This window comes from Lutzomyia longipalpis, chromosome 4 (assembly GCF_024334085.1).
Source record: "Lutzomyia longipalpis isolate SR_M1_2022 chromosome 4, ASM2433408v1".
NCBI lineage: Eukaryota > Metazoa > Arthropoda > Insecta > Diptera > Psychodidae > Lutzomyia > Lutzomyia longipalpis.
In genome coordinates, this window is record NC_074710.1 from 13,710,296 (window position 1) to 13,735,809 (window position 25,514).

The 25,514-nt window shown below is 31.9% G+C and overlaps 2 protein-coding genes and 1 long non-coding RNA gene across 10 annotated transcripts in view; 1 reads left to right on the forward strand and 2 right to left on the reverse strand.

Annotated features, from left to right (window-relative positions):
- Positions 1-151: 151 nt before the first annotated feature.
- On the reverse strand, positions 152-2,731 carry LOC129796520 (zinc finger protein 879-like). Of its 2 annotated transcripts, XM_055838530.1 has the most exons (3): positions 2,158-2,731; positions 804-2,094; positions 152-693 (listed from the first exon to the last, which is right to left on the reverse strand). In XM_055838530.1, exons 2-3 carry the CDS (start codon positions 1,838-1,840, stop codon positions 282-284), a joined length of 1,449 nt encoding a protein of 482 aa, XP_055694505.1. In that variant the 5' UTR covers positions 1,841-2,094; positions 2,158-2,731; the 3' UTR covers positions 152-281. The 2 variants fall into 2 exon arrangements, with proteins under 2 accessions (XP_055694505.1, XP_055694504.1); XM_055838529.1 differs by having other exon boundaries at positions 804-2,731.
- Positions 2,732-2,834: 103 nt separating this feature from the next.
- The window catches only part of LOC129796521 (tight junction protein ZO-1), a 40,081-nt gene continuing 17,401 nt past the window's right edge, over positions 2,835-25,514 (forward strand). For 2 of the 6 annotated variants that reach the window (XM_055838531.1, XM_055838538.1), the window contains exons 1-3: positions 2,835-3,373; positions 10,032-10,107; positions 16,341-16,752. In XM_055838531.1, coding sequence (XP_055694506.1) covers positions 3,079-3,373; positions 10,032-10,107; positions 16,341-16,752 — 783 coding nt within the window. In that variant the 5' untranslated portion in view covers positions 2,835-3,078. Of the gene's footprint in view, positions 3,374-10,031; positions 10,108-15,744; positions 16,060-16,340; positions 16,753-17,546; positions 20,154-21,246; positions 21,598-25,514 lie in introns of those variants that run through there. The other 4 variants (XM_055838532.1, XM_055838533.1, XM_055838534.1 and 1 more) reach the window with 4 other exon arrangements.
- LOC129796524 (uncharacterized) lies at positions 9,695-19,104 on the reverse strand. Of its 2 annotated transcripts, XR_008751226.1 has the most exons (4): positions 19,044-19,099; positions 18,383-18,655; positions 16,854-16,994; positions 9,695-10,719 (listed from the first exon to the last, which is right to left on the reverse strand). It is a non-coding gene; the product is annotated as an uncharacterized LOC129796524 (long non-coding RNA). The 2 variants fall into 2 exon arrangements; XR_008751227.1 differs by lacking the exon at positions 9,695-10,719 and having other exon boundaries at positions 16,763-16,994; positions 19,044-19,104.

Here is a 25,514-nt window from a genome sequence, read left to right on the forward strand (position 1 = left end):
AGAATATTTATAACAATTAAACCTTACGTTCGGTCTACAATTGCTATAATATGCGTAGTTTTTATAATTCACCAATCAAGGCACTTGCGGAAGATTAGAGATCTGTTAATCAATTTTATAGCAATTAGGGGACGATCATTTCTTCATTACGTTGTGGAAATAAAGGTTTTTTATTGAGAATCCATAATATTCTGTAGGTACATTGTAAAGAGATTTTAAACAGTAGTAATATACCTGTAAAGGCACTTTTTATATTTATAATTATATTTTGTCCAGCGATTTCATATTTTCAGCTGAGATTCTTTTTCTAGAATCTTTTCATTAATTTCATCCTCGATCGCAAGCTTTTTACTTTCGACATTAAATGTCTTAGCGGTCTGACTGTGAGATAAATCTTGGATGTTCTGTGCAAGGTAAATGTTTCTTTTACGTGGATTCTTCTTCAAGACGGTTCCTTGTGGTGGCAATGGGTGGTCAGGATGAGAAGTGCGTATATGCGAACGTAGGACATGACACTGCGTAAAGGTTTTTCTGCAAATTTCACATTCGTAATTTCTTTCTCGTGTATGAGTAACCATATGTTGCCGTAGACATCCTTTTGTGCCGAAAGCTTTACCGCAAATGCTACAGATGACATTCTTTTCACCAGTATGTGTAACTAAATGTCTCCTCATTTCATGTCCAGAAATAAATCTGCAAGATAGCAATTGAAATCATAATAATCATCTTGGATACATCTATAATACTACTTCAATGAAAAATTACAGCAGGAATGTAATAATAATTCGTTAATGAAAACTTACCTTTTTTCACAGAAAGGACATTCATGCTTAAATTCTCCAGTGTGTTTCATCATATGTACTACCATGTTACTCTTCCGGGAACATTTCTTTCCACAGATATGACACTCAAAGACTTCCTGCTCCCTATCAGTATCGTGAGTAGTTCGAATGTGATCTCTACGAGAGCTCCAGTGAATAAAGCTCTTATTGCAGTATTGGCAAATGTAATTTTTTTGTTGATTGTGTATTCGCATGTGGTGTTTCAGGTTGTGCTCCAATGTGAATCCACTGCCACAAATTGAGCAGAAAAATGTTTTTCCGCGATGACTGGCCTGATGGATTTTTATCCTATGGAGCGGTACTGTCTTTCCGCAATCCTCACAGACCGTTGTCTCCCTCAATCTTGGTTTTTTCGTCTCATGCATGAGCCTATAGTGCCTCCCGTATGCCAGCATATCTGGGAATGTTGTTTTACACCGACGACATCCAATACGCTTCTCCCCATTAGGCCCCAGCTTCCAGTCTTGATTCTCAGGAACACCTTCCCTACGTTTCTCATGCTCACGTCTGTAGTGTCTCATGTACGAAGATAGATCAGAGAATGTGATCTGGCATGTCCGACAAAATTTTGGTTTCTCATTCTTGAGATATTTCGCTTTTTCTTCAATTTTTAGTGATTTATTAACTCTTTTCCTTTTCCTATGTTGCTCCTTATAATGCCTATGGTAGGCTGCAGCATTGGAAAATGTTATTTGACATCTTGTACATGTCATGGGATCCTTGGAAGATTTGACTAGATGCTCTTTCCTATAGTGCCTTCTGTAGGCCAAATTATTTGGAAAAGTTATTTCACATCTTAGACAAGTCATTTGCTTTGGGATGGTGTTTTGATTTTTTTCTTCTCTCTTTTCAGTTGATTTATCAGGATTAAGTTTTTTAGATTGCTTTCCTATATGCTCTCGGCGGTAGTGTCTCATATAAGATGCGCAATTTGGAAATGTTATACCGCACTTTTGGCACCTAGCTCCTTTATTTTCATTCGTTTTCCTCTTCCTCATTTCTGTGGATGTTTTAAATGATTCTAGGTAACTGCCTTGTTGCCTGTTTCTTAATTTTCGTCTCGATGATTGGATGAGTTTTTCTGGATTTTCCTTACAATTCTCACTCTTTTTTTCCACCTCATTAAAATGTGCAGAATTGTAAGAATGATCATCAGTATCGTTTAAATTATGGGGTATATCCGCCTCAACCGCAACAATTAAAGGATCTGTGAAATGATCAGTAGTCAGAATATGCTCCTTAATTTTCTCCTCTGAAATTAGGCATAGCTTTTTATAGTGATACGATATCGATAGATTTTTCTTGCAGGGCTCACATATCTCTGAAAAATCTTCCTGAATTAATACATCGCTTCCCAGAAGAAAATCCAACATTTTTTTACCGCATATTTCACTCTCAAACTTGATATTTAGAGAGAAGAGCTCAGATCCATCCTGTAGGCAGGTTCGACAAACTTTTCCTTGATTTTTCATTATCTTCAATCTCTTCAATTCAAAGATATACGAAGCTGATATGGATTGTTATACCTCCTTTCGTCCCTTTGTAGATTGAGCTGTGTAGTAGAGTCCGGATATTAACAGCTGAATTTTGTTGAAACCTTCTTGTCTTTTTTTCACCTTTTCTCTATGTTGTGTTGATCTTATATTGAGAAAATATCAGGGATATCTGAAACTTTCAAATCTTCGTTCACAATTTTCTCTACGTATTCCAAATACCTCAGTTCAAATGTGCCTTTAAGGTCTCAAGGAAGTTGGTAACTAACTGTCTCATCTCCGTTTCTTTCCATAAAATTATCTACTGTTGTGTTGACAATTTTTTAGTAAAGTGCAAATAAATTTAAGGTTATGTTATAACGTCTCCGTTACTTTTGGATCACTCTGTAACGAGTTCCGAATCAGTGAAATACCTCTTGTTCAAACCAACATCGCATCAGCAAAGTATATAAGATTTTATGATATATGCTACTTGAGAGACGATGCTCACTATGTATATGTCAGTTTATATTTGGTTCTTGACGAGTTTAGTTTGTTTATTTTGCCCTTCTCATATTTAGGTTTTACTTGTCCACATCCCCTATTTTATATCCATAATTACATAAAAAAAATGTTAAATAAAGTGCTGATGCAATATTTAAATTAATAGAATGTTTTAAATAATGTGAACAAGAAGGAATAAAATGCGTCTGGAGTGGCTATAGTATGTAGTTTATGTTGAGGAGCATTTAGGAAGCGTTGCTATGTCGACCACGGAAGAGTGTGAGGAAGTGCGGGGTCTGCTGCAGCGTCACAAATTGGGGCTCATGCGGGAGTTGCAGGAGACTCAATTATTGCCAGTGCTTGTGAAAAAAGGAGTTATCAGTGTTGTGGACGAGGAAGTGATCAATGCAAAATCAAATGCTGACTGGAAGTGTGATGGTTTGATTGATGTCATCGCAACAAAGGGATTTAACAAATTCAAGGAGTTTTGCTATGCCGTCGAGACGGAGTGTCCACAGTTTATTACCGATATCATTAATGATCGACTGAATTACGGTTAGTTTAATTTCTTTTTATTTATTATCCTTTTAAAGGTGCTTTTTATTAATTAGTATTCTGGCAGATTTTTTATTATACATCATTCACCTTAATCATTTAAAAATTTAAAAAAAAAACAGCCCCTTAAAATCTTACGTGATAAATTCGTTTTATATCTTCCATACAAATCTTTGACTTTGTAAAATTTATGAATGAAATGTTTAATGTAAGTAGGTGGTTGACATTATGTAAAAGAAACGTTGGCCTGGTGAATGTATACAATACATAAAAAGAATTAAAAATCGTTCAAAATATCTTTAAAGTCATAAACGTGAAAGCTGTTTTTGAAAACATTAGGGTTGATTTTAAAAATTCGACAGTTCTTGTATGTAAGTACATGTAGCTCACAGGAGATATAATATAAGAAATACCTACTGTGTCTCCATCAATTTCTTCTTCGCCGCAACTTCTTGACTTGCCCAACACAAATTAAGTTTCTCATCGAAGACGGAAAAGAATATCCCATCGTCGTTTTTTTCCCAGCCCATGGATGTGGTCGAACGAGTCAATATTGTGGTGAGACAACAAAAAGAAGACGTGGCTGGCGAAGAAGAACAAGTACAAGAGCAACAGATGAGAAGACATCCAACAGGTTATCATTTCTGGTCCCGTTGGACAGAGTTGAGAAAGAAGTGCTTAGCACAGGATTAAGAAAGAAAAGGCTAATATGTTGTATGGCATTATTCTTAAATTTTATCATATTACAAATTCCCTAAAGATTAAATTTTATTAAAGAAAACAGACTCATGAGTCATGACTTATACTTTTCACGTTTGTAACTTTTTATCTAGAAAGTTTACATCTTTGATGTCCAATGGCAACAAACACCCCAAGACAGGATGATGGTTTTTATTTAGGATATAAGTAATTATTTTTTCTTCTGATCATTTACATAATATTTACGTAAAGATTGACTAATTGATCAGTTTATTCTTCTAGAAATATTTTGTAGGATATTTAAAGCAGTATTTCTTCATTAATAATAAAAAAAATATATTAATGTCAAGAGAAATAATTGGAAACTCAAAGTACTATACACTGTTTCGGAAGTTTTAAACCCCATTTCTTTTTCTTATATTGGTTTAAGGCCTTCTGTTTTATTAAGCTTAAAGACATTAATTCCGAAAAATTTATTTTAAGTTAACATAATATGAAAACAGACATTTTTTCCCAAGAAAACAACATTTCCACGACGAGCAATTTTTCATAATACTCAAATTTTTTGTTTGTGAAAACACTGTCTCCAAACACTTTCATACTCTTTAAATTTATTAACACTATTTATGATTATGTAGCTGTCTTGTAAGAGAAAGAGAAAAGGAAATAATAGGATTAAATATCAGATATTAACTGTTTTTTTTATCGTTTCGGATTGAAATTTAATTAGTCCGAGAGAGAAAAATAAGTGTGAGAAATTTAGATCCACCAATGCGATTCATATACCATTTTTGTACCATTCATAAAATCTGCAAAATCTTCCCACGCTTACCTGGGCTGTTTACAAAAGAATATAGCTTTAATATTTAACCAAAAACATAAATCCATCTGCTAAAACTTTGTATGAGAATGATTTGAACAGTTTGCACCAGACCTTGTTTTAACATTTTAAAAAAGTTTTAAAAAAAGGATCTTACTCATTTCTCGTGCGGAAAATTCTTAATTCAAAGAAACAATCAGAACACGGCTAATGTTGAAAAGAAACAAAAAGAAATGTTAGAATTTGCCAGCTGAGCTTAGGGATCAGCTGGGAAAATTGGACAAAATTTGCCCAAAAATGAAAAATGGGTCGTTTTCTGCGACCAAAAAATCCTTAAAATCCTTCTTTACATTGTGATAAAACACAGCATATAAGTGGTCAGCTTACCAACGCATTTAATATTCCCTTTCACTTTACATGGAGGCATTCATACACTGAGCGAAAAGTAGGAGTTGAGCGGAGTAAAAACGGGTGTACTAACAACTATTTTCGCCCTCATTTTCGGTTAAGTATTTTTTTAAGTAGAGCGAAATCTTTTTCTACTTTTCGGATTAACGTTACGCCTTTTTCTAAACAATTTTGTCGGATTGTGGGAACACTTTTTAAGATTAAGGGAACCCTTTTCGGATCGAGATAATTCTTTTTCTACACGTATTCGGATTGAGGGAAGTATAAAAGATTGAGTGGAACCTCTTTAGCGTTCAGAATACGTCTTTTTCTACATTTTCTACACCATTTCTAAACCAAATTTAGGATCGAGGGGAATCTTATGGGATTGAGTGGAAACGATATTGACTTCAGTGAAACCTTTTGAATTAAAAACGCTGAAAATAGTTTTTTTATTTAATTATCGTTTATTTATAATTTTTTTTAAATATATATAAAAATAAAATAAACATATATATAACAAACAATATAAATATTATACATTTCTTAAAAATATTTTGGAAATTATCATAATTCCTCAGAAAATTATGAGTTTACTCTTGAAATTCAATTTATGTTTTTTTTTTATAATTTTTTTAATATTATGATCACTTGAAAATAAATCTCAAATCATCTTACATCTGAAAACACTTCTTTTTTAGAACGTTTTAAAAAAGTATTGGAATATGTATATAAAATTGTCTTTAATTTTTTTTCTAATCAACAAAAATTAAAGTACGGAATTTTTTTTGAAATATAATTTCTTTCAATAAATATTCTACTTCATTCTTATTTTCTTAAATGAAAATTATAAATGTCCAAACCTTTATTTAACAAAACAATTTTTTAACAAAAGATTTATCATAACATACCTTTTGGAATTAATCCTAAAAATACTATTAAAAGTCCTCCCATTTACAGACGTTCTTTGAACCGCATTTTTTCCTTGATTTGTAGACTTTTACTTCAAAGTATCTTTTCAGTGACTGTATACCTTATGGAGCTGTCGTCAATACTTAAGCATTTTTATATTGTCTGGAATATAAAATTATAAAATTAAAAAAACTGAATAATTATGGAATTAAATTTACATGTTTTACCTGTTGTGTATCCATTGGGATTTCTTCAATTGTTCAATATTCTGAAGTAAATGTTACATTCTTGGGAAAAACAGGAACCCCTCCTCTGATGGATATCTTGTGAAAGGGAAGATGTTCCATTCCTGTAATTATTAAAGAGTCATATCAAAGTTTAAATTGAAATATTAAAAATAAATAAAGGCCTTATTTGAGTTTAAAAAATAAAAGAAATCACACACAAAAAAATCTTTTTTACTGTAAAAATTGCTAAGTATACTTAATAATTTTCAGTGATCTTTGGGAAGTACGTGAATTAAAATAATTATTGTTTAAGACAATTAAAAAACTGAATTTGAAAGAATTAAGAAGAATGGTACCCTCGATCACAAAAGTAAAAAAAAAGATTTTCTCAACTAAAAAAAATGTTAACTCGATTTGAGGACGAAAAGTTTACATTTTACGCCTATTTTTTTTACTCATCCCAACACCTACAAAAGTGTAATCTCGATCCCAAAAGAACAAAAAGTGTCTTCTTGATCCGAAAAATTCTTAATTTGAACGGGGAATTTCGCATTACGAATTTTCACAATTTTCCATCCAAAAATTAATTTTAAGGAAAAGAAAATGCTATCATATGGAGTAATATTTCTTTTTTTCTCAATACTTACTCAATTTTTTGATGATTTTCCATAATAAATGGGAAAAACTGCAGAAAAGGTCTCGCACATCCTTCATGCCGCGGTGGAAGAGTTTTCACATTTAACACTTTAATTAGGTTTTCTCGATAGATTTTTTTAAAAATTTCTCCTGAAACCCTTTCTTTAACACTGAATGCACATATTGCACATCTTGTATTATTTAATTCTTAAATTAAACATAGCAAAAACATAACTTTAATTTAACAAACGCGACTATTTTTCAACATACATGACACTGACTAATACGCCACCGTGGCGTAGTACAAAGTTACAAAGAGGTGTACCTGTAAGAAGATAAGGGATGGTCACGTTATTTTGGAAACTCTACAGGAACAAAATGGCCAAAATGTGAGAATTTCAAATAAATTTTTTGAGCACAAAAATTTATTTTCTAAATCAAAAATACTGAATTCTTATCAGTATTTGGCCATTTAACAAGAGTGCAAGCAGATTTCAAAATTTTGGTTTAAAAATTGGCTTGAAAATCGCTCTTGAAAGTCCCCGAGTTTCCAAAATAACGTGACCATCCCTTAATATGATCGTAAGGATCACATTAGGTGTTATTGGATCGCTACAATCCAAAAGATGACAAATCTGCAAAAGTGTACTCTCAATCCGAAAATATTCTTATTCCAACATTGCAAATTTATTCGTTTGTTGTTCCCCAGAGAATTTTATGATTACACTGATCCTTTTTAGTGTTATCGGATCATCACAAGTCGAAAATCCGAAAACACCCGCGAAAATTATCTCAATCCCGCAAATACTTATTTCAAGAATAACTCTTTTCGCTCAGTGTAACACACCTTTCCTAATTAAGAATCATCACAGAGAAGAACCTTGATTTTTAAACATCTATCCGATGTGTCATTGAGTTACCAAAAATAATAGGAATATGTACCGTAAAAACAAGAAAGGAATAAATATGATCAATTTTCATTTTAAAACTTTTTCATAGCTCAATCTTCCTGGGTATTAGGAAGGATTTTATTTTGTGAATCTTATTTACCCCATTTTACAGTATGGTAATGTCTTATATGAATGAAATAGGTCCCAGAGAAAAAAAAACATTTGAGATATACTAAACCTTCATGCATGCAAGTCAAGTCATGGACTAATAAGTTGTGAGAAAATCACATGATTGTCTTTCAATCTTTTGCGGTTTTTTTTATATATAAGAAGGGAATTTCTTGCAAAAGGAGTGTCAGAAAAAATCTCATTTTATTCTTTACGATGAAAACATAAATGAAAGGAAAAAGATGATCATTTCACAACATTGACATTAATTTCAATTTAGTACAATGGAGAGTGTCAAGAGATCGTTGCGCTTAATCAAATCAACACCCATAATATGTTGTACATTCACTCCACCGAAATGTAATTTAAAATGTATTATACAGCTCGCCACATTTAGAATTCTCAAACATTTATCCAGCTATATGCAAAATTTTTGCAAAAAAAATTGTTTAAAAAATTATTTCTGAGAAGTGTTCCCTTTAAACTGATCAAAAAAACTATAAATGTATGGTTGCTCAATCTCACACCACGCAACATAAACATTTAAAATAAATGTAGTGTTGAATAAATTTGAATTGGAAACTCTTCATAAGGCTCTATTTTTGACTATATGTGTTCACTTTGTGGATAAAACACTCAACTGTATTCCTCAAATATTCATAGTTCAATTCTTGGCTCATAATCCAACCAACTTTGCATCTTATGAATGCAACGGAAAAGGGCGTAAAGCGAGAAATTAAATATTCTCAAGAATATGAAATAGATATTAATTTTGAGATGTTCTATAGAAATGCAAAATATTAATTAGTTATGCTATATACTTAATTCTCATCGCTCTTGAATTTTAACATACATAATACATACTGTAAAGGGATTCTTTTAAACACAGAGAGATGCCACGATAGTAGCTCTCCAGGAAAAAGTTGGGATGAATAGAAGGGGCATAATGTGATAGGAGAAAAAAAATATTTACAAAATAGGAAAATTTATACAAACAGCGAAATACCCACTTATATAGAACAGCCTGTAGCTGGACTAAATCAAACATTTTATTTTTATTCTAAAGCGGTATTTAATTTATTGAGTGCATGCTCCCTATCCGAAAGGCATATAACATACCATGTAACTACAAAACACTTTACAAGGGAATTGATTTTCCAGATTACCCCGGTATTATTTGCAATTATTGTTTAGATTATGAAGCACATGGCACATGGAGCGAGTTCAGTGATCTTACTCTTGTTTACATGTTTATTAGCTCACACTTATGTATAGGTATAGAAGAGCTGTAATCTAGTAACCATATGTACCTACTTAAAAATCTATCTGTTTTATGTAAAACTTTTAAACTTACATCCTTCAGAACATCCTCTTGCAGGGGCATAGCCACAAATCTAGCAAAGGAAGTATCTTTTTTATCTAAATTTTAAAGACATAGAAAATAGATTTATATAACGATTTGACATTCCTATTCTAACGATTGACGTTTCCTTTTCCTTTGATTCTTCTTTTCTAACGTTTGACATTTCTTTTTAAACGTTTTTTTCTAAGAAATAAAGTTTTTTTTTATAAAACGTATTCATTTTTCTTTTTTATTGTAAAAAATAGCCTAAAAATAATTAGTTTTGATTTCTAAAGACAAGCCTGAATTTTCTGAACATTTACCTTTTTTGGGGACCTTCTCTTGTGACTGTGCCCTTGATAGGTGAAAGAGCAAGGATTTTTATTACTTATTCTGAACTATTAAAACAAATATGCCTCAGTCAGATTAAATTGCTGGATAGAAAATTACCTTTTCCAAATTTTCCATATACATACATATATAATTTTAATATAAAATGTTTCGGAGATTTTCTCTCTTTCCTCAGGTATAAATTAATTTAGAAATTCTGAACATTTTTTCTTGATTTGTTTTTCAGACACAGTTGGTAATACGACGGAGACCCTCGGTGCAAAGGATGTGAATGTTAATCAAGATGGAATTTCAAGCAATAGGTAAGACTCTTTATTTTCTTAGATTAGTGGTATTCGTTCACAAAAGTGCTGCTATTTGACTGTTTCTTGTTAAAAATACCAACTTGGAAAGTCTCTTCCGATATTCGGTGAACAATTGCACCTTTTGCTTCTTTCTTTTTCACACGTATTTTTGACCAAAAGACCAAAAGTTCAAAAAGATGCATTTTTGAATATCCAAGCACGTATTGTGTGTAAAAGAGGAACATAAATTAGGTACACAATTTTTTTCTCTAATTTGTTTGAATTTCTTCGGTTTTTTTGTCATTCACCAAATTTTTTACTGAACATTCTCGCAAAACGTATAAACTTTTTGCAGAGTGCTTAGAGAAATCATTTCGTATTCCATTCCATTCACACCTCTTGGGTCGTGTCGATGTCTTGTAATTTTCAGTTGGTTATTAAGATGATTTTTTTGTTCCTTCATATTTTTCTATGCTTTTTGTCGGGTCGGCCTCTTCATTTTTAGAAACATCATGATTTCAATTCTCACCTCATTTATCCATCTTCCACGTGAAATGCTCTTAATGAAAGCTGATGCTTTGGATGGAGTCTCTTTTAAGAAAATCGTATACAGTTGCAAATGAAATTTTTCTATGGAAAAAAAAAAGATACAAAAAGGGTCAAGGTTTAAAAAAATATATTCACTATCAAAATATATAGTAGAGTAATTTTTATTCGTATTGAGGTGGTAATTGTGATCAAATCTTAGCATAATATTTACAAGTTGGCATTTATTTGTACTCTATGTATTTGTGTACAAGAATGGCTTTTTGGATTGATTGCCATAGACAGTCATAATGTGACTAAGGCGAGTTTTTTCTGAGAGAGGAAGTGGGCTGGGTTTGCTTATATTATTAACTAAACCACTTTCATCTACACATTTGGCTCTGAAAGTGACTTAATTGTTGAATTTTCGTGTATGTGGGATCATTCATTCAATACATTAAAAAAGTTCTTTGAATTTTTCGACCAACAAAATATTTAAAAGTCACTTAAAATGCGCAAAAAAGCACAAAAATTGAAATTGCAATAATGAAGCCACTAATAAATAAATAAAGTTTTTGGATGATTAGGTGAGTTAGCAAAGGGGATGATTCTTGAAACAAGTTTTTCGATTTACATAACTCAAAGGAACTTTTTAAGAATTGAGTTTTTTTTTTAAATAAGAAAACTCTTCTACCTTCTCTTCTAACCCCCTTAATCAAAATTGAGCTGTAAAGAATATTCAACAATTTTTCCACCTGACATTCACCTGCCTTTTGTCGAACACTCTCATAAAACAATATTGCAACATTTGCCAAATATGCTGACTGATCTTGTTTTTATTCGCATACACCTCATTGCCTTCGTGCGCACCTGTGTTATGTAAGACGTAAATAAAAAAAAAATGACTCCCATCTCTGTAAATGTATTAAACATAATTCAATGTCCCCGATATCTAATTAGTAATTGTGTCAAAGGTGCAATGCTAACCATTTCCTTGTGTGATTACACATATGCAAGAAAAGGTTTACAGAGAGACTTTACAACAGTAAAACCTGTGTAATTAAACATTGCGCCTTATACATAGTGGAGATCAGTCTCGCGGTATCTTTTCATATGCCCTCTTCGAGATTTTTTCTTGCCCAAGACCGACTACATAGTAGCATTCCATCTGCATTAATCGACACTTCCATATAAATCATCAAATAGACTCTCAAAGTGAGAGAGGGTATTATTCATTACCCAAAACAGATCATCTTTGTCAAGTTAAAGACATTCCATATGAAACTTGTGCAACATGAATTCGTCTATTGAGACGTAGAAGCTATTTTATGTCTCATAGAGTCAACCTCTATGCCACTCTGCATTTATCTATAGAATATTTAATTTCCCCATGTGTATGCATAATTTTATTCAATATCTATGCATGTAATTTTAGATGTTTTTTGCGATTTGAGGTGCGATAAAACTGCTGAAATTACAGATAAGCTTGCGTAAAGTAAGCGACAATTCAACAACCGTTTGTTTTATGAGACATGATTTATTAATTTTGACAAAAAATGCTAAAGTTAAACATAAATTAAGATTTTAGCATACGATAATTTATCTAATCTATGAAATATTATGGAAAAAGCTAAATCACAAAACAAATCATAATTACTTAGGTATAAGAAAAAAAAATTTAAACCTTTTTGTAACTGCAAACATTGAAATGTTTTTTGATCGGGATATATATTCTTAACATGCCTTTAAAAGAACAGTTCTCAGTAAAAAAAAAATTTCCCTATGACACATTCTTCACGTACACATTATTTAATTCAAGAAAATTAAATGATTCACAACACGAAAGAGTTCAAGGAAATTAATACCTACAGAATAGAAAATTCTTCAGAAAATATGTCATTATAGATCAATTCTCTATTAAAATTTCTAAATCTCCGTGTACATACACATATCTCTCTTCTATTTAAGTCAAGTACTGCAAAATCAATTGCACAAAATAACCTTCGAGAGGCAACAATTTCAATTAGATTTTCATTCATATGGATGTCGCAACCTTTTTACAAATTCAGAATCAACCACAGAGTTCGGAGACAAACTCTATAGTATCATCACATCGCTTCAGTATTGATGGCTTCGATGTTAACAGGTGCAGCACACACCTTTTTTTTTCTTGCCAAACCTGCAAATTCAATTCCATCTGCAGTTTATTTTCCCTTCATTAAATATTTAAGAAATGACTAGACGATCTTTACACTGGTATGTGCAAGGGGAAATAAATTACTATCTAATCTAATCTTTACAATGAATAATCGCCCATTATATAAGGGACACTTGGGAATTTAGCCCTCTTTGGCTTTGGGTTTTTGCAACAAAAATCCCCTCTTCAAGAGGGAATGTAGATGAGTGAATTCAAAATTAATCTTGATTGAGATCAATTTTGCTATATAATTGAAAAAAAAACTTTGTCCAGGAAAAATTGACATGAGCTACATAAGCCTATTAGCTTAAAGACTAATTTACTTATTTTGCGTAGAATTAGACTAAATCTAAATTCTAAACTATCAGAAATCAAGTGATTAAAATACATAAAAGTCACAACTTTGCCATTTGAAAAAGTTAATGCAGATCTATTATTTTTTTCACGTGGTTGAAATAACGTGAAATCACCTCGACATCACAATTAATTTGTAATATAATGTGGTATTATTAATTTCATCCTGCATTTCAACATATATGTTCTTTTTATACATAGCTCATCATGTGTGAAAAATCAATTATGAAGTGTTATACGTTTTGGCGAGATGTTGAAATGTCTCCCATTTATAAATTGATTTCACTTCTTTGCCATGGAGGTTAACACATTTAGGTATAATTGTACCCAATCAAGTAGAATTAAACTGCCATGTTGACCACATCATAAATCTCTCTTCCTCGTTTGAATTTATGAAAAAGATTTGATTGCATTTTAAATTCATTGGCTATGTGAATTTAATTTCTCCCTTGAAATAAAATGCTGTAAAGGAGACAATTCACCTATGATATTTGCATCACTCATATAGTAATATATAATACATACATAGAATAAAGTATACAACTCTATGGCTATTGAAATATAAGACAAAAATGTAAAACATTTCAATTAAATGTCCCCCTAGCTATTGGTTTTTCTTCTCTAAGGTCATTAGATGTTTGTTGGCTCTATATAATGCTGTGACCAGAAATGCAGAGCGGATATTGCGGTCAAAAGTGGTGCTACACAATTGGAATTTGGGCGTGCAGAGTGGAAAATGGAGTAATAATGTTGCTTTTGACCAAGCCTCTATTGCTCTAAACTAAATGTGATTTCTGCCTCAAATCCAAAAAGTATTGCTGTTTCACATTTTATTCAACGTTCTGATAGTTATTTATTTACTCTAACCATGAATATCTTTGCAAGACTTTTTTTTTAATAATATTTTATCATTATATTTTTTTAAACTTTCGATTAATCGTTGTTCTTTTAGGCCTCATAAAACGTACCAAAGTTTTAATTCAGTTTACACAAAAAAAAAGTATTATTTTTTCCAAACGACTGAGTAAAATGAAATACCAATTAATAGCTCCAAAAAGCTATTTTTTTAAATCATCAACTAAAATCTTGAACTTGATGCATTTGTAAATTTATTTGATAAATAAAAACTTTAAAATTTAATGCAAAAAGCACATCTCTCATGGTCTTTGGGTGTGACAATGTGCTTTTTTATCTTTCAATGGTCTCCCAACCACACCAAACATTGGTTTTCGTGTGAAAATTTTTATTCGATTTCATTCCTCGAGAGTCCACGCTTGAGAGGTCATGTTTCCAACTGTAATGAAGACGTTCTCTGGGGCAATTTTCAATGGTTAAAAAACTTTCATGATCACCAAACTTTTTTACGCACGCCAAGATCATATTTCCCATTCACATGGGATGTTTAAGGTGACACAAAACAACTAAATTTTGCATTTAAGACATTTAAGATAAATCCATATTGACCCATTAACCCTCCCATGGCCTTTGCCTTCTAATTTCTCTTCGCATTATATTCTTATTTGTCGTTGATGATCTTCTGCCTCGTAAATTATTATGCAAGACAAGACCATTCCCTTTAGATTCAGTTCGTCAATGGGGAGACATGAGAAAATACATAATGTATTTTATACTATATTCTCTGCAATAATTTATATGAGTGTTTACGACGGGAAGAACAAAAAAACGGTGAGGTTAAGCGGCCGTGTGTATGTTTTTTTTTTGTGAGTAACGTTTTAGAGGAGATTTTTTTACTCTTAAAAACATAAAATTTAAAGTTTCATGCAAAAAATATTTTTACTGTCTTTACTTTTTCGATAACTTAAACAGTTCAGTTACGAAAGTAGAGTACATCGAGTCAGGAAATATTCAATGAAATGAGTAGTTGTATTGTAGGATCCCATCGCACAAGAATGAATTGGTACACCTATATGTACATACGTACGATGTATTTTATATTGCATGTGTACAATATGAAATGGAAGTTAAAATCTCAATCAATGTTTTCGTCTGGTCGCTGTTTTATTTTTGGTGTTGTGCTTGTAATTTTAGCAGCGAAGAGAATGTGTTCTCGAGTCAGTATTCCATCGAGGAAATATATGAAAGTGATTTCTTTCTTTTTTTTTTCATTTCTTTATCGTATTTTCTCGACAAAATTGACTCAATTTTCAAAGAATGTTTGTCATCTTGTTATTTTATTTGTGGAACATTTATAGTAAATCTCACCACACTGATTAAAAAAAAGAAGATTTATTTTATTACAAATCTAAGAATATTATGTTCCTATAATAAAGTAAATTTATTTAGAAAATGATGATGAAACAAAAATGCTCCAATTTTTTTAGACTTTGTATCCAATAAAATCTGTCTGGAAAAAAATTATTCTTTTCTTCTTCAATATTCTCACAATCTTCTCTCTTTCGTGTCTAATGTGAAGGAAAGTTTTCAATAAAATTTTATTTTTGCATCTCACGAGAATTTCACGGTATTTTCCGTGAGAGAGAGAATCATCACTTCAATGTGTTGGTTGTCGGAGTGAAAAATTCACGCACGATCATGAGTTTCTTGAAGCATCTTGAATTAGTTGGTTTCTGTATTCATTTGGCTGTGGATCGCATTTTTTGTATAGATAGAGAGCGCGTGTGCTGTAGTGCGGTAGTCTTTTTTTGGTGAACTACTATATGACAATTTTGTACATATTTTACAATGGAAGAATGTGAAGAGATTTCGTCGGATTCTAGCAATGAAGGTGCCATCATGAAGAGAAGTCCCGCAATTGGCACTTACTTCCCATTTAATGGTGGAAGCCCACAATTGGGATATTTTGTCCCATTCAAATTACCACCATCAGTGGATTTTCTCACTCCGGGTCCGCAGACACTGAAGAGGAACAAAAGGTCAGACTGTGATTCACAATAAAGAATCTCATGGCCCGCATTTAAGGCCTCACACATAATGTATAGAACTAATATCCTAGAGATTATTTCACATTAATTTTCATCAAATAATGATTTTATAATATAAGGGAGTATGGTCTAAAACGAGCAATATCGTGTGAATTTTTCTTATGAAGATGAAACAAAAATCTATTTTAACAAGTATTACTTGATAAGTAATAAAATTTAAAAAAAATTGTTAAAAACTATTTGTATTAATTTTCTTTTTTTTTCCTTTATAGAGACACCTTGGAATCCCATCGATCAACAAGCTACTGTGGTTCAACTAGCCCAACATTGGCATCTGGTTCTCGAAGATCATCAATGACAAACTCAACTCAACCAATTGTGGCTCCTGTAGAGAATTCAGAGACTTCTCAGGATATAAATACAATTGAGAAAGTTGATGAAGTAGAAACAAAAGGCATTCTAAGGAGTTTATCATTGAGAGATAAAAAGAAATTAATTAGTCCGGGCGCTAGGAAAAAGGAAAAGAGGCATACAGTGGTGGCTCTACATCAAGATGGCTGTGCTACATTCAGCGAAAACCAAACTGCACGGAAGAGGAAGGAGAAACATAGACTGCGACCATATCATTCGATGAATGAAACCATAGAAGTACTAGCTGATCCTGTCGTCGAGGATGATCCAACAGTAAGTCCAATTTTACACAAAATTATACATTTTTTCTTTAAAAATTTTACACTAATACAAACTTCGGTATCCAACGTGCCAAAAGTACTTTTGTCACCTACTTTCTATACATCTTCAAGACTTTCTGCATAGATTTCGTAATATCCATGGCGGTGGAATAGTAATATTTGCAGTCTTCGTTTTCGCGTTTCTCATTGATTACTTCCTTCAACACTTTCCCACACGGTGAGAAGAAAAGAATTCTGTAAGATGATAAAAAGAAGTGAAAATCGGTGTATAATTAGCGAGCGCGACTTGCTAGTTTTTATTCATACACATCTCTCACTCTTTCAAACAATTATTGCCAGACTTTTTTTTTGTTGCAATATGTAGGACTTGAGTGTTTGGAAATATATTTATTTATGATGTAGAATATAAACAAATCAACAGTAAATTTTTACTGCAAATTTATGACGAGTTATTTAACAATATCCAAGGTGACAAAATGATGCATCTGAGAGGCGTTTTTCTTAATAGCATATCTATCCTCTATTACATAGGCTTGCCAGAAATAATGTAGATAAAGGAGTTCATCTGTTACTGTATGGAAAAACCTCTTCTTCGAGAAATCAATCATCTTCCTTATTATTATTATTATTATTATTACAGTGGGACCCCAGTACAACGACCACTCGGATGTACTCTTCACACTCATTAGTTTTAATGCGCGAGAGTAGTTCAACCGAGTGGTCATTGTACTGGGGTCCCACTGTATTATTATTATTATTTGGGCCAGGCGTAAGGAATCAATTTAAATCATCTAAATACACATAGTCCTATAAAGAATCGAAAGAGATTCAGAAAACAACAAGAAATTTCCTTCACATTTATCCATGATGCATCCAATGACGTCACAATTATATTTTTGTAACTTAATGCGTTTTCCTAGCTGATCTCACTCATGAAAAATCGGATGAACGATTTTGTATTCATTTTTGATCCTCTTTACCCATTATCTGGTTATATCCTTGAATGAAGAGTTTTTCCCACACAGAAACGAATGAATTCCTTTAGAAAATATTTTTCCAACAATTTTTTTTTAATTTTATTTATTTATTTATTTGATGGAGAGGGTGCACATCATCCCTAATGATTCCCCTATTTAAATTTTAAGTCTACCAATATTGTCTTTATGTTTGAAATTCATCATTTCAGACAACATAGTTTCTTTTAAACACCTTTACATTTTAATATTTTTGGTATGAATCTGTATGTAGATATATATTCTGAATTTTATTACATAGTTTCGTGTAAGAGGTGTTAATAGCATTCACCTATGGTGTCAGGTGAGAATTGATTTGTGTGAAAATTGTAATAAAACTATCCAATGGTATATGAAAAAAAAAATAACATAAAAATATAAAATACTTTGGGGATATTTAAATGAAAAAAAAATGGTCATTAGAATTTTTCTATTAAAGCATTCAATTTCACGCATAATTTACATGTTAATGTGGTCACAAACACGAAAAATATTCTCAACTGTGGAATTTTCTCTAACCCTTTGTACCTCATTAAGGTAAATTTCTCTATTAGCGGGCGAATATTAAGTGTACAAAATATACTAATCGAGCAAATTTAATGAACTTACCGGGGAAAATAGAGTCCGTCTATCTGAAATTTTCTCGCTTTAGGCTCCTCATCATCCTCCGTATTTAACATTACGAAATTTTTGCTGAGTTCTAAAAGTTTTTTATCACTCGCAAAGTCTGTCTTTAGCTTCCGACATGCTGGACATCCGGTGGCATGAATAACCATCATTAGAGGTTTATCTTCTTGTTTTGCTCGCGACAGACCCATCTTAAAATTGTCTGCCCAATCATATCTTCTCCCAAAATTTGTATACCTCCTACACAGTGTTAAGCTAACAAGAGAATAAGAAGAGAAGGATGATTATTAGATACGTCTTTTTTGCTATTCTACACATAAAATGTTGAAATCACAAATTGCATGGAGCTGGCATTATTTTCCAAATTATCCTCATCAGCAACATTTTCTGCGTTTCGCATTGTTTAAAGATAATGTGTTTTGGATTCAATACATTGCTTTTTTCTGAATTTTAATTGACAAAGAAAATTTAACACGGTTAATTTTATTCACTTTTCACTCGCAAAATTTTCATTACAATCGCAATTTTTTTACGATTCAGCCAATTTACGCGTACACATAACTAATTTTTAAAGCAAAATTTGTGGGTGGAATGACAATAGCTCTTTTGCTTGCTACTAAATTCATGTTCAGAAAAATCTTACCTAAAAAAATAAAGAATATTGCCTTTCTATGGATGATCGGAGACACTTCCTGACGGCCTCTGTGGCGAATTCCATATGCAAGTTGAATTCTAGAAGCTCTTTGAGGCGGTTTCAGTACGTATTAGAACAAAATAGCGAGGGGTTACCATCATTTGAAATTGTTACGTTGAATTAATATAAATTGGTTATTTCAATATTTCTAATTAATTAATTTTAATTTTTTTAATCGACTTCAGTAACAGTCATACAGAATATTTTAGATATAGACAATTATGTTCTTATAAGCAATTCATCAGCTATTTATGTGGAAGTTTAAATGAACATATTGACGGAAGAAGGAATTTTAATAAAAAAAAGAAATCTTGAAAACTTAAAATAAAAAAAAAGTATTTGGCCTAATCGTCACCCCTTGTTTGTAATCTCCCCAATCGATATGAAGTAAAATACCAATAGAGCAGTATATGGCTTCAATTATGTGATTTATGACTATGTGGTGGTGAATTAAACGCCCACGTAATTCAGCTAAAACCATTAATTTTTTAACTTATTCCCTGTGAGGTTGGTTGATTTTCGCTCACAAGTTAGTAGTTATTTTCTTGTACCTATTGTAATAAATATTTTGGTTTTTAACAAATTCTCTACAATATTCATTTGACGAGTGTTGTTAAAGGGTTCATTATGAAATTCTTTAGTTGGAGAAGTGAGAAAAGTGAATCAAGAAGAAAAATTCCCGCCAAAAATGTGAATGAAAGGTGCTCTGAAAAAAGAAAAAAACGAACACCCAGAAAATCCAAGAAGATTGTTTATTCAGAAAATCGTTACGCTGTTCAGGAAGTACCAAAAAAATCTTCCTTTGCCATTCAGGATCATTTCTACCAACCTGTTGGGCCTTTTCGTGAAATAGACAATAAACTCATTCCAAGGGGCGGTTTTCAGGGCAATCATGGAGAAATTCCAACCCAAATACTACCAGGGAGATTTCAACAGAATAATTTTAGTTACAATCCGGATCTTAGGGAAATATTTGGGAGATTTACAGCAGATTCACTCACGGGATTTACAAAGGATCCACGAAAGGCCGCCAAGAAGTCGAAGAAGCTTAGGAGAAAGGTAACTTTACATGAAATTGCCTGCCTTCAGGCACTTTATTCAACTTTTATTGAAACGAATACCGTCATCTGGGGTGAATAGGGTCGATTTGTGAATGATATTTTCTTTCATTCTCTTCTCGTGTTTTTTCTTCCTTTATTCTCGAAATTTGTAGAGAGAGAAATATGCAACATCCATTTATTTGCTTCTCTTTTAGTTTTTTTTTGCTCTAAACATGATTTTTTATGAATTTCCTCAACATTCCAGGACATACCTCTTGAAATTCCTCAAAATACATATGTATTAGGGTATATATGCACATGAAATTGGTATGTCTAACCGACTTTATTGTTCATTGATTCTTCTATGCTCATTTCCATTTAGGTAACGTTCTTTTTTTGTTTTAATATTTTGCAGATGAAAGTGGGTGGTGGATATTTAAATATACTCAGATTTTAAATATTGAATAGATGTATATGTATGTAAATTTATGACGTCTTACAAATGAGAAAGGTTGTCGTCAATATTACGATACGACGATAACTTTTTATCAAAATCGGCAAAAAGATTTTTTATAATGTTATTAAACATAAATAGAATGAGAAAGTGTGCTCCATCAATGAATGAACCGTAGCTAAAAATTTGCTGGAGTAGTAAATCCTACGTGCTCTAAAAGTGCTGAAGAGATCCTATCATATAATCCTCCTACCCCATTTTTTTCCTATTTTTAAAATTATTCTGTAATTTATCTTTTCCGGTATCTTGCAATTTTCTAACCTACCCTATATTTAAGATTTTTGGCGCTAAAGCTGAGAAACCTCTCTCAGAGACCTCCTTATAACACCCTCAAACTGTATCCACAGGTGAGAGAAGAAAGACTCCAATACGTGTGTATGTGGTAAACTCAAGAAATTCCACCTTCGATGGTTGTTGTTGCCATCAAAATTGAAAATGCACACAGACATGACCGTTTGAGAGGATTTTGTGAGCACATAAAAGAGATTTTTCAGCCCCACCTCTGGTATTACCTGTTTCTCTTTTTTTTGCTTCTCCGTGAAGGTAAATATCTTCGTTCGCTTAGTAACTTGTTTGCTGGCGTCGTCCATTTTAGTTTCATATCTGAGATTCATTGGGATTGTGGTAAAGAGTTCTTCGCTCTGGCGACTCAAATGGTTAAGAAATTTTTCATATTGGAAATTCAGCCTCGGAAAAGTAATTTACTTGAGGAAATTCATGTGCCATTGTTTTGATACGTGATTGTGAAATTTTATTCGTTAAATTTGTATTATTCTTGATACATTTTTGTGAGGTGAGGTTGACGAATTTACCTGTTTGAGGTGTTTTATGTGTGCAAGTGTACCCGATTTTGGATAATGCTGGAAGGTGTTAAAGCTTAAAACCAACAATGGACTCATTAGGATCAACAGGGAGTCAAATTCCCAATAATCATTTTCGAAATGATCAGGTACTTTTATATTAAAGATGGAAATTTGTAGTTGAAAAGAAAAAAAATCAATCAAATGTGGAATTCCAATTGACCTGTAGCTCTATATAGGTAGTTGCCTAGAAAACCAGTTGGATGTGAATCAGTTTAATTTTATAAGTTTCAACTTTCATATTAATCCTTATACTTATATACACCTTAAATCCCAAACTATGGTGCATTAGCCAAGGAATATTGAACATTTCACTCGCGAGTCCAATTGAGATGGACCATACATTAAAAAAAAAAGAAACGAGAAAGAGACAATGGACGAAAATGGTCAGAGCCAAGGACTCAGAATTCTCCAGCGTCTTCCCGGTGTTTTTTAAAACCAGTTTCAACTGAAGAAACCTCTTTCTTTGTATCATTTTTATATATAAGGTGTTCTCGAATGCGAGATACACTCATCCCAAGAAGCCACGAATGAGTCCAAAAGAAATTCTCCGCTAAACAAAAAAAAAATACAATCATCTCCGATATACACTACCCGTCAAAAGTTTCCGGGCAAGCAAAAATGGCGTATTTTTGAAGGCAAATTTCAAGTGGCTGTATCTCCGGCTGTGGTTATCCGATTTTCAAAAATGGACCAGTTTTGAAAAGGTACATTTATCACCTTTCCAAAACTGGTCCATTTTTGAAAATCGAATAACCACAGCCGGAGATACAGCCACTTGAAATTTGCCTTCAAAAATACGCCATTTTTGCTTGCCCGGAAACTTTTGACGGGTAGTGTACATATTCCTTCATTCTCGACCCTGCTATTCAGCACACCAGAAGTTATTTCGTTTAATTTTCGAGAAAACTATTTTCACCAATTAAAAAAAATCCATAGAAAATGTGCTTTAAAGCACAAGTCGTGAAACTTGTTTAGCAAGTCTTTTACTAACATAGATAATTTTGTTTCAAAGTTGGTTCACATTAGGTATAAATAGATGTAGGTATTAATAAATGCTTAAAATTAAAAAAAAAAAGAAAGACATTTAGTTAAATGTTTTATTAAAAATGTAGAGGAAATTAGGTTAAAGTGGGTCAACTTTGAAATTAAATTTCTTGTAATGAAGAAAATGTTCTGCTGAGTTGAGGAAATGTGTAAAGACCAAGTAATGACCAAATGTATGAAATCGTCGACTAATGATTTAAAAGACATACTGCGAATTTTCAAGGTGTAACAAAGTAGCCCCATTTTCCTCTATTTATTAAACAAAAAAGTTGTCATATATGTATGCACATACATAGTAAAAGAAGTTAACAAATGCAGCATTCATTTCCCCCTCTCAATTTTGCGACTTGTTAAACACAATCAAATGTGAAATTCCACATAAGATATTTGAAAGCTCTCTGGCCACGAGGCACTTTGGGTACATTCCATCAATTGAATATTAATTGTGTCTCCCGACCATTTGTCGGGTCTACCTTCGGGTTGGCCGTGTGAAAAGAGAGTGAAGAATTTATGTGAATAATTACCGTGAAAAAAAAGACACACCTCTCATTTAAAAATGATTTCATAATTTGCACCATTTGGGGGCTCTTTCTTTAACAATCACGATACCATTATCTTTATTCCAATAATTTTTCCCCACTTTTTAGTATCCAAACTAAACTACCGATAATTATCAACATGAACAAAAAGATATTTTAGAAAATATAAATTGCAATTAATTTAATGCCCTGATATGAATAATTGTATTGAACGATTTAATTATTATTGCGAAATTTCATATTATCGTGGTTAATTGAAAATAACCATAAGAAATGGTATCTTATGGAGTGCCATAAGAAATTCGTAAAAGCTCCAAGATTCTCATTGAAATGATCTCTTGTAGGCATTCCTGAAGTGTTAACTAATGCTGTAGCGACATGACTGAAATGGAAAAGTCAACAACTTTGTGCGTAATTCGAGTGTTTTCGTTTTATTTCCTCATAGCGTTCGTTTATTAATTCGTATTTCACATACGTGACATACCAAAGTAGTGTTCTCATAAAAAAAAACCCTCAGAATTATCTTAAACTTGGTTAAAACACTTGAATAATTATTCTCATTTAAAAATGATTGACCATATTCTTAAAGACTTAAAGAATAAAAATTATAAGAAACATTAAAAAAAAAATAGAATGAAAGTAAAAATTATTTGAGAGAACTTTGGACGAAAAAAAGGATAACTAAGGCTAGTTAGATGTTAAGAATCGTCATCAACTACTTACTGTTAATTTCTCCAGAACACACTATAAACATTAGACTTTCCACATCGCTCACAACTTTAGAAAAAAACTAATGAATGAAATGTAGACTCACACATGGTTTTCACATTGTATAGATTGTTGAATACTAACTGCCATAACGTCTGCACATTACTATTGGTTTGCATATGGTTTTCGAGATAAGTTTCGTTTTATATTGAAGGTTTTGATGACAGTGTTGGAAATATTTTCTGCAACTTTCTTAACTTGATTTTATGCAAGTCTTTCTTCAACAGTTCATCAATCACTGTGATTAAATTATGTACTGAAGTATATACATAATGTGCAATATAATTACTTTACTCGAAAGCTCCTTAGAGTAGGGGAACCTGATGAAATTTCGAGCTCTTTATTGATATTCAGAGAAATAAGAGGAATGAAAATGCAAAAAATATCAATTTTAATGTAAATTAATTTTTAAAATTTTAATTAGTAGAATTGTGAGGGAAACTATCTGCTCTTCAGCATACAAATGCGAAATACATTTTTACTGGTTTTTTTTTAAATTCTTGTGTGATCTTGTGCGGTAGTCAAAGATTCGATTCTGCAAGAGAAAATTCTTTTATTTAAAAAAAAAATAATAGGTTTACTTGTAATTTTAATGACAAGCAAAAAGAGGATAACAAATTTTATCATTAAATACTCTAACAAGATCAATTATGAAAAGCACGTAAAAAGTTTAAAAATTAAAAAAATTACGTCACCATAGGAGTTTTTTTGAACTCTTTTAATTGGTACATGAAGCATAGAAAATCAACAATTAAAAATTTTAAAATATTTTTTTTTTCGCAAATCTTCAAACAACTTTGTACAAGAATTTATACATAAATGGAAAACCATTCGAAAAGAGGCATCAAATTTGCACGCTTCCAAAGAGAGGAGAGGTAAATATTTGAGGAATTTCTTTACAATTCCACCTTCACAGACTCAATGCGTTTCATGAGGAATTCTTATGGTGTGTGGGGCTCAGTGCAGAACTGGTCAGGGGACTTTTCTTTTGTTCTCACACTAATTCTGACTCACTGGCCATTTGCTTCGTCTTCTTCATCGGTTCTCCGTGGTCATTATGCGATTAAAAAGACGCAGTCTCAACCGGAAATGCCGACTGAATATGTAATTAAAATGGAAAATTATGTATTTTTTTTATTCAAAATAGAAACAAGATCTTTTGACTTCTTTGATGAAGAATATTTTTGTACTTGAGGTATTTCCGTGTTTTGTTAAATTGACTTACAGCACTACTTCTATAGTTTATTTAAAATATTCTTATTAATTTCAAAAGATAAGTCAAATGAGAAAATTGAATAAGTTAACAAAACTGAAGTCGTAAAACCTAATGTTTTTTTCATCAACTGATATTCTTTACTTGGATTAGAAAAAAAGTCAATATCTAAGAAGTAATAAAACTTTGATATGGAGAACATCTTCATTTTTGTTTTTCAATTTTTTTTTCACCTGTGGCTCAAAATATTAGATCAAAGGTAAAAATTCTATGCCCTATTACGTGACAAAAAATATTATTAGATATCTAATGCAAATTTTTTACTACTCATGTCATGAATGTGTTAATTATTCTCACTCCCAAGGTTTCTTAGAAACAGACATATATCGACTAATCTCCGAAAAAAAACCTCACCACGAGGAATGTATTGTGGAGATGA

Coding starts and splice junctions, on each gene's coding strand:
- LOC129796520 (XM_055838529.1), bottom strand. CDS start 2,314: ATGAAAAATCAAGGAAAAGTTTGTCGAACCTGCCTACAGGATGGATCT. Junction 694..803: donor TGTCCTTTCTGTGAAAAAAG/GTAAGTTTTCAT, acceptor GCTATCTTGCAG/ATTTATTTCTGGACATGAAA.